This window comes from Danio aesculapii, chromosome 15, assembly GCF_903798145.1.
Source record: "Danio aesculapii chromosome 15, fDanAes4.1, whole genome shotgun sequence".
In the NCBI taxonomy this organism is placed as follows: Eukaryota; Metazoa; Chordata; class Actinopteri; order Cypriniformes; family Danionidae; genus Danio; species Danio aesculapii.
In genome coordinates this window covers 38,790,748-38,802,289 of record NC_079449.1, presented here as the reverse complement: position 1 = coordinate 38,802,289, position 11,542 = coordinate 38,790,748, and the positions used below count along the sequence as shown (strand labels likewise).

General features: G+C 37.4%; 1 protein-coding gene across 1 annotated transcript; it reads right to left on the bottom strand.

Moving 5' to 3' along the window:
• Positions 1-6,106: 6,106 nt before the first annotated feature.
• si:ch211-261a10.5 (potassium channel subfamily K member 13) lies at positions 6,107-11,385 on the bottom strand. Its single transcript, XM_056473112.1, has 2 exons — positions 11,031-11,385; positions 6,107-7,203 (listed from the first exon to the last, which is right to left on the bottom strand). The coding sequence occupies exons 1-2, from the start codon at positions 11,383-11,385 to the stop codon at positions 6,275-6,277; spliced, it is 1,284 nt and encodes a 427-aa protein (XP_056329087.1). The 3' UTR covers positions 6,107-6,274.
• Between the last annotated feature and the right edge of the window lie 157 nt (positions 11,386-11,542).

Below are 11,542 nucleotides of genomic sequence, written 5' to 3'. Positions count from 1 at the left end.
TGTTCTTGAGCAGTGGCGGCTGCTCTCGTGTCACAAATCCAATAATGCTGGTAGTGACCCTGTTACTGATAATTCTTTTCAACCAGATGATCAGCAGTGTGTGTACATCATGTTTCGGTAATGATAAGGCTTGCTTAGATCCTTACCTCACACAGATTCTAAAAAAGTTCCAGGTATAGGTACAGAACACAGTGGAAGCCTTTAAAAGTGAACCTTACCAAACATGTTAACCCGTACCTCACATTGGAGATGTACAAATATTTTAGATGTGTATGTAAATTGGACAAGTGGAAATACTTTTGATGAGTACTGTAAATGTACTGTGGAAAACTTTTTTACTTTATATTAGAATTACACTTCAATTTCTATTATAGAGCAGCTCTTGCAAGAGCACTTATGTATTTACTGACAACCTTATAGACTGAGCAGAAGAAACTTCAAATTCAACAAAGGTTGGAGCCGTCTCATAGCCACACCATTGCCATGGACAAATACTGTAGTAGTGATAGCGTGGATTTTCTAATGGATGTCCGCTCCAGGATGGAGTAACACGTATAAATTCCTATGTGTTTAAGATTATTAATAAAGTTAAATGTTTAAGAGCCTAGATTATAGTGTCATCCCACTTTAGAGTAAACTGAAATAATATGTTGTGATTGCTTTTCTGTATGTCAAATTATTTGTTTCCTCAGGATCTACCCAGCCACGGGTGCCTTTGCAAAAACCATCGTTAGCCAACTAAGGTCTCAAGTTCCGTTGTTGCAAACATAGTTCCGTTGTTCCCACATCTGTCGTTCCAACAAACATTTGTAAACTGCGTCGCAAACTTGTATGCTTGCAACTACACCTGTGGAGCTGTAGTTAGAAACATAGCTCCTGGCTGTGTTCTGTTTCCAGTTATCCCCTCTTTGTCCTATTTGTTTAGAACACTCTAACATTTAAACTTGGAATTAGTTTTTTTTAAAAAAGCATTAAAGTCATCTCTCTTAGGTGTAATTTGTTTTCTAAGTATTTTTAAAGTTCAGTTTTAGCTATCTTTATATTGACAATTGCACTCTCTTCACAGTGCACTTTGAAAGCATTGATGTCATTTTGAACACAGTTGTGGCTCATGACGAAAGCTATAGGTGACCTATTATTTAAATGCGGAATTTATGTTACATCTCCAAAGCTTGTGAAAACAAAAAACAGAATATGTCAATCCTTTTAATTTATAGTGGGTTATTTATTATCTGTAAATAGTTCTCCCTGCGTTGGCATGTTCTCCCTGCGTTTGCGTGGGTTTCCTCTGGGTGCTCCGGTTTCCCCCACAGTCCAAAGACATGCAGTACAGGTGAATTGGCAAGGCTACATTGTCTCTAGTGTGTGAGTGTGTATGGATGTTTCCCAGAGATGAGTTGCGGCTGGAAGGGCATCCGCTGCGTAAAACATGTGCTGGATAAGTTGACGGTTCATTCTGCTGTGGTGACCCCAGATTAATTCACTGTTTGCTGGCTGTCCAGCATCCTCTATTAACAAACTTCAATTAGTACAAAATGCAGCTGCCAGAGTTCTAACCAGGTCTAGAAAATTTGATCACATCACCCCAATTTTATCCTCCTTACACTGGCTGCCTGTTAAGTTTCGTATTGAATTTAAAATATTGCTTCTTACATATAAAGCTTTAAATAATCTAGCTCCTGTTTATCTAACCAATCTTCTGTCTCGCTACAATCCAACTCGCTCTTTAAGGTCTCAAAACTCAGGGCTTCTGGTAGTACCTAGAATAGCAAAGTCGAGTAAAGGAGGTCGAGCCTTCTCATTTATAGCTCCTAAACTCTGGAATAGCCTTCCTGATAACGTCCGAGGCTCAGACACACTCTCCCAATTCAAAACTAGATTAAAGACCTATCTGTTCAGTAAAGCATACACTTAGTGCACCACTTGGGGGCTTCCACACAGGTTCTGCATCTTGTTGATATACACTGTGAACATCAGCTACGCTAATTATTTTCTTTATTCTCCATTTCCACCTGGGGATGCTCTTCCCGAGGCCCTCAGACTATGCAGAGTCACTGATTCGATCCAAGACCAACGACGAGATGATCCCAAGGTTTTTTATATCCTGGATCTGGCCGAATCCTGAGCAGCTATTGTGATGGTCATGGAGGAGTGGAGAACATGAGACTGATTCCTGTGACGCTCCAGAGACAGACGAGTCTTCGCTGAGGCCAGCTTCCAGCCTCCGCCACTGAGACTGCAGCTCTGCACAAAAGTTTGGCCAGCGGAGAAATTAAAATGGTCGTGCCCAACTGAGCCTGGTTTCTCTCAAGGTTTTTTTTCTTCACTTCCGCCTTTAGTGAAGTTTTTTTTCCCTCTCCGCTGTCGCCACTGGCTTGCATGTTTCGGGATCTATAGAGCTGCGCATCGTTGGATTTGCTCTTCAGTATTTGGACTCTCAGTAGTGATTATTAAACCACACTGAACTGAGCTCAACTGAACTGAACTTAAACACTACAAACTGAACTACACTGTTCCTATTTACTGTGACCTTTTATGTGAAGCTGCTTTGACACAATCTACATTGTATAAGCGCTATACAAATAAAGGTGAATTGAATTGAATTGAATTAATAAAGGGACTAAGCCGAAAAGTGAATGAATTCATCATCATTATTATTATTATTAAAGTAGGATTTTTTTTCATTTTCCTAATAAATACTAAATTTAATTTCTTAATAGATAGCATCATTATTTATTAATATAATTAATATATGACATTAGAATATGTGTTAGCTTTTGTAAGTGACTTTATGTTTTAGAATAGATATGTTATAAGAAACAGATTGTACTTTGTGTGTGTGTGTTCTATTCATTTTTGGATCATTTCACAGGTCTGGGGTCAACTCCAGTGGCCGATTTAGGTGGCATCGTGTTAGGGGCGGCATGGTTAAAAAACCTATATGTATGACGCAGTTAATGACGTTATGATGCTTTGTCTTTGTAAGCAGAGCGGGCTACAAACTCATTGTGAGTGTTAAAGCCTGCTTCTGCTGAAAAAACTGCAAACTTTCTTCAGTAAACTTTCTTTTTGTTTGAACTTTTCTTCATCCGACAGACTGGTCATTTTTGAGTTTAAACTGTAAAATATCCATACAGTAGTTTAATCAAGGTTTTTACCACTCCCTTTCCTTCAGCTTAGTTGCCACAACAGAAAAAAATCCCAATTACTCTGTCATATTAGTAGATGCGCTGCCTGCTACAACCAGTCCTGAGAGTGCAGTAATTTGTAAAACCCAAACATAGAGTGTCGGGAAAAACTATAGCTACAATGCATGTCTTTGTTCCAGAGCACTCTGAGGAAACTCCTTAAAACAGGGCTGCATAATCCTGTTCCTAAAGATCTAACCTCCCTCAAATTTCAGCTGCAACCTTGATCAAACACTCACGTCTTTAATTACCAAGTGCTCCTGCAGATCCTACGTGGTTGGTTAGTTGTTTTTAATCAGGATTGGAGCTGAACTCTGCAGGAAGGTAGATCTCCAGGAACAGAATTGGACACCCCTGCCATAAATAACCATCAACTTATTTTTTTCTTGATTTTCTTCTAAACATTGCCACTCCAAAATGTTCTTCAATTTATTTGAAGCATATTGTGTTCTTTTATGATATGACAACTCATTTACTTCAAAACACACTCATATACACATATGATATATATAATATAATATATATAATATAATATATATATATAATATAATATATATATAATATATATATATTACAGTATTTTGGCGAAGCCAGTTCCCAAACAAACTGCAGTGAAGGGTATTTTAGCTTGTAAATGTTCTCACTGCTTTATCGTGGATTGCCATTCACGTACAGACAGGTACATCCATCTGCGTTATTTCTTTCACACCTTTAATTCTCAACGCATTGTATTTATTCTGCTTAGATTGACTGAAATACATTTAAGCATTTTAACACAGTTAATTAGTTCTGTCTCAGTCTATGTAGTGTGACATTACTCGTTGGAAAGGTGATGATGTGAGAAACTGAATCGCTCTTGTAAAAGAGACTAGTTTTACCTGCTGATAGCCTTGCTCTTTCTGTATTACAAAGAGACGGCTATGTAATAATGAGATGAAACAACACAATTCTTAATTGTTTTATGTTCGGTTGACTTAAATTTGTAAAAAATCATTAAGCTAACTTCATAAATTTGTGTTCGTACAACATAAATGAATTATGTGGAACCCAGTATTTTTTACAGCGTAATCAACAACATACAAATTCTAAAAGTCCAAGAAGAAAATTGAGAAGCGTGTAAGTGATTAATTGTATTATAATTATTTAAACGTATTCGTGCTAGCATAGTATTAAACATTATCGTTTTTAAAAGTTAAAACATGTTAGCATTGTAACAAATGGGTTACATGTGCTAGAAACATATTAATTTATGCTCTCAACATGTTAGATACCCATGCTAGCAGTGTGTTAATCATGCTAGCATATTATTAAACATGCTAATTTGTGTTTTTAAAAGTTAAAACATGCTAGCATTTCAACAAATTAGGGTAAATGTGCTAGAAACATATTAATTCATGCTGTCAACATGTCAAACATTTTTAACATACTGTTCATATTACTATAGTATAAACATGTTAATTCATGTTTTAAAAAGGTTAAAACATGTTAGCTTTGCACATGAAACATGTTAAGTCATGTTAAAACATGTTAGATATCCATGTTAGCAATGTGCTAGCCTCGCCAGTAGTGTTAAACATGTTATTTAATGTTCTTTTGAAGTTTAAAAGATGTCAGTGATGCACCAATTTGGCTAGGATCATATAAACATAGAAACATTTATGTTGTCAACATTAGACATGCTAGCAATTGGCTGCTAGCATGGTTTTTCTGTTTGTTTTGGTTTGTAAAGCATTCATTTTCAAAACAGAAACTTTCAGGCAAGGTTTTCTCAAGGCATGTAATTTTAGCAACATTAACCAAGATTAATTATTTCTGAATTAATTAAAAGTACTTTGTTATGAAACAATTGTGATGTTTCATATTTGTTTGTTTTATTTATACAGGGACAATGTGCAACATGACATGTGCCAGAGTTAACTAAAAAGCTAATTTACATCTGAACTAAGTTGAAATATTGCTATTTTGCAAATAGTTTATTGCTGTCATGGCTCATCAACCTTAAATAAATTGGAACATAGATCACATGATCATCCAACACAAGAGAATAAAGCTGTGTTCACACTAGAGTTTGAGCATGTGAAATTCTGTCGTACGGCGCTGCAAAATGGAGCGGGATTAAACAAGATAATTATACATTTAAAAAGGAAGCAATTGGTCCATATTTCAAATTTCTGTCCGGAGAGGTCATGTTTTGATCCTCGATTGGTCTCACGCAGTCAAGTGAAGCTAGTAAAGCTAGCAAGTGAAGTGAAGCGGTCACACTGCACTTTTCTCCCCATAGATTTCCATTCATACGAATGCAAATGTGTTAGACCGGAAACGCAATCTCTTGCCACAAGTTTCACAGTTCGCTGTTTTGGAAAGTTCAAGCTTGGTGAACTCTGACCTGTGAAATCACATCACTTGACTGCGTGAGACCAATCGAAGATCAAAACATAACCTCTCTGGACAGGAATTTAAAACATTGACCAATCACTCGTTTTTTTAAATGTCTAAACATCTTGTTTAATCCCGCAGCGCCATACTACAGAATTTCACAAGCTCAAAATCGAGTGTGACCGCAGCTTAACACTAGGCATAATGAGCAGGAGAACAATGGGCAGGAAACAAAGGGAAACTGGAAACCTTCACACCAAAACGAGGGACACCTAGAACACATCAACACTAATAACGGCGGGAAAGGAGACAAGGAATCATGTGACAAACACAGGAGCACATGGGGAAGGTAAACACAAGCACAAGATGGAGAGTCCTGACAATTCCTTTTACAAATTCATCTACTTTTTGATCAGAATGTCTTTTAAATGCCCTTTAATATTATATAACACCTCATTTGAACAGTATTTAAAGAAAGTATTGTAAAATACACACAATAATTCTACAGATCTCAAATGTGACATGAATATACAGTAGTCTCCTTAAATTAAACCATTTTCATTTATTATTTCCAAGTAAAATTCAATTTTTAATCTTGTATTACACATTTCACATAACAATATAACTTACAACAAGTCACTTTTTTCAGACAGTCACAGGTTTTCAGACAGTTTCTACATTATTTTATTGCCTCAAAACCAATATTTTTGTTACAGTATGGGACTTGGATTAATGTTTGTCTCTTGCTGCTGCTGATTTGACAGTGCAACTGTTCTCACATCCTCCTGCACACCACAGAGATGACGGTTCTTGCTGACAGCACTGCAGAGCTCTTTTGCTGCACCATCCTCTGACAGTCTGTCCGAATGTCTGATTTGGTGTTCAAAGCTTGGGCCGCTGTTTGCTGTGTCCTGGCTCTGGCACACAGTTTCTACTGCAGAGCTGGCACACTTACACTTGCTCTTGGAGGGGAAAGAGGCCTTGACCCCATGGCAAGTGCTCTGATGACTGCTTGCGTTCTGGATCTGCTGATTGGCTGCTTCTTTGACTTTTGGAGCAGTGATGGAGAAACAGCAGTGCATGCTGAACAGCTTGGCCAAAATCCAGTTCAACATCTGTTTGATGATGATAGCGGTGACGCTGACAAGAGAGTAGGTGCAGCTGACGCCAAGGATGATCATTAAAGAGTTGGCAATCTGGTAGACCCAACGTACTTCATAATGGGCCTTCTGTCCGCTTACCATGTCCCCGAAACCCATGGTACTAAAAGCCACAAAGCAGAAGTACATCGACTCCAGATAGCTCCAATCCTCCATGGCTGAATACAAACCCGATGCTCCCAAGTTCACAAGCAATGCCACTACTGCCAGAATGAGGGTAACATAGTAAACGGATGGTTTCCACTCCTCGTGGATGTCTCCATTTTCTGGATGTGTGTTTAAATTTGGGACAATGTGTCTTTTACTCTGCTTTGTCCTTTGTTTTTGCTTTCGACATCTGCTTGTGAGGAATGTAATCAGCGTTATCATGCGCTCCAGAAAGAGGTTGAAGAATAGCATGGTGGTTGCGCAGCCTATCAGCCCATAGAAGATAAGGAAGATTTTTCCATTGTGGGTAGCCGGTGCTGCCATCCCAAAACCTGATATGTAAACACACATGTAGTTAATGCAATAATGTTGTTGTTGTTGTTGTTTTTTTTTTTTTTCAAATTGGTGGATATATTGAAGAAATCTGTTTTTCTTTGCATGTGCAAAATTTACAATCACATTTTGATAAATATATGGTGTGTGTTTACACTTGGGTTTGGTTAAGCTTAAACTCTGGTCTAAAAATATGGGAACATTTTCAATAATAAGTGTAAATACTGCCATCTGAATCCTAGTGTGCTCAAAACAAGAATATTGAGACCAAATGTACAATATAGTGCAGTTTGATTGAAATATGAACATACTGTAGGGCTGCTTTCACACCTGTGGTTTGGCTCATTTGGTCCGGACTAAGGGCAACAAATGATACATTATAGCATGTTTCTGCTGTTTTGGGTTCTTTTCACACCACACTGATTGCTTTGGTCCGAACCAGTTGAAAAGAACCAAAATGCAGTCTTGGAACAAAATCCACATCACTCATTAGCCAGATGTTATTGAACGTATTTCTTAAACTGCTTTTCAATTGGTCAGAATTAACGTGCAGGAAAATGCCAATGGAACTCTCGCAAGTAAACAGACAGGTCGCTGCACTGGCTGATTGTCTCCCTGGTCATAGTGTACTTTATAGTTTGTATACATCACATCAGACAAACTATACATTTCAAGAATGAAGCGCAGCTGTGGCTGAAAAACAGTGTTTTAATGCATTGCAATCGGTGAAGGCGTTAGCAGGAGGCATGAATTAATTTAGCTAAACTGCGACATGCGATATTAGTCCAAAAGACATACAGGAGCCACATCATCTGACAACGGAAACATAAAACATGTAAATTTTTTGGGGGAATTTGGCTGTATTAAAATACAAATGTTAATGATAATCTATAAATGGGAAACAAATATAAAGGGTTGATGCAACATGATGACATCAACATTTAGAAACTTGTAGCTAGTATTCATTTAAGGCAATTGGCAACACTGGACAAAATCATAAAAGGACAATGGTTATGCACATCTGCTCTAACTTGTCATAGTTATGATGTTGCTCATTACCGTTTAATGTAGGTGTTGGAAACACAGTTCCTGGAAGAAGATTTATAAACTTAAAAATTTTTCTGCTGATAAAAATAATTTTAGCAAAGGCTTAAAGACACCTGCATTTACATGCACCTGAACTTAAATGACATCTCAATCTTATTCAGTAGGGTTTAATATGGAATTTACCCACACTTTGCAGCTATAAAAACACTTCTGGGAAGTGTATTTGTGGGACGTTTTGACAATTCTAGAAGAGGATTTGTGTAGTCAAGCACTGATGTTGGACAAGAAGGCCTGGATCACAGTCTCTACACTAATTTATTGCAAATGTGTTCAATCTAGTTAAGGTCAGGACTCTGTGCATGCCATTCCAGTTCCTCCACACCAAACTTGCTCATCCATGTCTCTTTAGACCTTGTTTGTGTACAGAAAGGGCTTACCCAAACTGTTCAAACAATGTTGGGAACATGAAATAGTCCAAAATGTATGCTGAATTATCTCAGACTGGTTTTTTGAACATGAAAATGAGTTCACTGTACTCAAATGGCCTCCACAGTCACCAGAACTCAATCCAATAGAGTACCTTTGGGATGTGGTGGAATGGGAAATACGCATCATTGATGTGCAGCCGACATATCTGCAGCAACTGTGTGATGCTATCATGTCAATTAGGACCAAAATCTCTGAGGAAGGTTTCCAGTACCTTGTTGAATCTATGCCTTTAAGGATTAAGGCAGTTCTGAAGGCAAAAGGGGGTCCAACGTGGTATTAGTACCAGGCCGGCGCAAGCCTAACTGGCGCTATAGGCAACGATGACCGTGTCGCCGTGACAGTATTCATGCAACCCCAGGTAAGTGAAGATCGGTGGGGTGAGGGTTTGTCATGGATGAAAGTGAAGAGGGGGGTTGTGTCACCCTGGGAGATTGTCCATATTGACCATGGTGTACCTTGGCTGGTGAGTGTATATGTATTATTTTGCTAAACTGAAAACTTAAACCTTTGTCAATTTGTATGACAATGTTTAAAATAAAAATTATTGTTAAAAAAAGAATGTATTTTTTTCGCAAGAATGCTGGTTGTTGGCAACCATCGACCTCCGTAGTTGAAAAAAGTATATATTATACAATATTATCTCATTTTCCAAATATCTTCTTTTGTGTTCAACAAGAGAAAGAAATTCAAACAGGATTTTAAAAAACTGAAGAGTGATTAAATGATTTCATTTTAGGTGAACTATCCCTTTAAGGAAATCCTTGTTATGTTATGCAAGAATGGTGACATTTACAGATACGTGTATCTATGATTACAAAGCAATAATGATGTGAGCTTTGGGGATTTAAATCAGGAAATTGATTTTCTAATTCACCACTGGAAGATAAGCTCAGAAGCAGACAAGATTGTTAAAAAGATTGCTATCACATTTAAACAGTTATGCATTGTTTCTTCCTCAAGTTAATGACCACGAGGAGTCTATAAGTGGGAGAAATATTAGCTTCTGCAAATACAGGAACAGATGTATGGATATAAATGGGTTATTTAGAGAATAAGCAAACGTTATGTCAACAAAGAGTTCTGCATTAGTGGGTAAATACAACATACACCCTACCACACAGACATTTTAATTAGAATTATACTGAATAATGACTTTAGATTATATGGAAAGCTGCATGTACAAGAGCAAATATAAAAAATGGACAGTATATTCTATTTTTAATCATTCTAGATAAATGGACAGATTCACAGACAGACAGATGAGATAAGGACAGAGAGTAAGAAAAAAGAAAAACAAACGATAGATAGATAGATAGATAGATAGATAGATAGATAGATAGATAGATAGATAGATAGATAGATAGATAGATAGATAGATAGATAGATAGATAGATAGATAGATAGATAGATAGATAGATAGATAAGAAAGATGGAAAAGAAAGAAGCAGACAGAGAGACAGAAAGGTAGAAAGAAAGCGGATAGAAAGAATGAAAGAGGCAGACAGACAGAATGGATAGACAAACAGACAAAGGATGGATGGATGGATGGATGGACGAATGGATGAATGGATAGATAGAAAAAAAAACAGACAGAAAGATAAAAAGGGTAGAAAGAATGGCTAGACAGAAAGAATGAAAGAGACAGACAAAATGGATAGAAAAACAGACAATGGATGGATGTATGGACCGATAGATACAGACAAAGAAAGAAAGAAATAAAGAAAGAAAGAAAGAAAGAAAGAAAGAAAGAAAGAAAGAAAGAAAGAAAGAAAGAAAGAAAGAATAGATTGACAGAATGAATGAAAGTGACAGAGAGCATGAAAGAAAGCATAGAATGACAGACAGACAGACAGACAGACTGTGGATGGATAGATGGATACAGACAGAATTTTTAGAAAGAAAGAAAGAAAGAAAAAAGAAAGAAAGAGAGAAAGAAAGAAAGAAAGAAAGAAATATAAAAAGAAAATAAGAAAAAAGAAAATATAATAGAATGATAGAATGAATGAAAAAGACAAAGAGAAGGAAAGACAGAAAGCATAGTATGACAGACAGACAGACAGACAGACAGAATGGATAGATAGACAAACAGATAAAGGATCGATGGATACAAAAGTACAGAAAGAAAGAACGAAAGAAAGAAAGAAAGAAAGAAAGAAAGAAAGAAAGAAAGAAAGAAAGAAAGAAAGAAAGAAAGAAAAAAAAATTTATAGAATGAATGAAAGAGACAGAGAGAAGGGAAGAAAGCATAGAATAACAGACAGACAGACAGACAGGACTCCAGCAGTCTTACCAATAGTACTGAGCACAGTTGCCACAAAGTAAAAAGCTCCTGAGAAATCCCAGCGGGGTCTCCTAGGATCCATTCTAATCCCAGCAGCAATGGCCTCCTCATAGTGTCCCAGCAGCTCACGCAGGTCCTCTGAAGAAACCCGGTGGTCCTGGACAAACTCATCCAGCTGTCTGTCCCATCTGCAGTGAGCCTCCATTTCTGAGGGTCTCTCAAAGGCAGAGAAGACAGCGGCCCCCAGTAAAGCATAGAAAATCATCACAAACCCTAACAGCAATATTCTGGCAAAGTCTATGTTGACGTGAGACCAGATGCAGCCGCAGACTTTCCTCCTAGCAGAATGATCTGACTGCACCATTAATATGGAGAAATTAAACCCCAAAATATTACAAAACCATTTGCATTACCGTCAGAGCCAGACCCCAACCTCACGCTTAAGGTTAATTACTTCTATCTGACCATTTAGAAAACCATCATCTAGAGATATTGATCCAAAAACATTGAGATTCAGAAGC

Coding starts and splice junctions, on each gene's coding strand:
- si:ch211-261a10.5 (XM_056473112.1), bottom strand. CDS start 11,385: ATGGTGCAGTCAGATCATTCTGCTAGGAGGAAAGTCTGCGGCTGCATC. Junction 7,204..11,030: donor AACTGTGCTCAGTACTATTG/GTAAGACTGCTG, acceptor TTTACATATCAG/GTTTTGGGATGGCAGCACCG.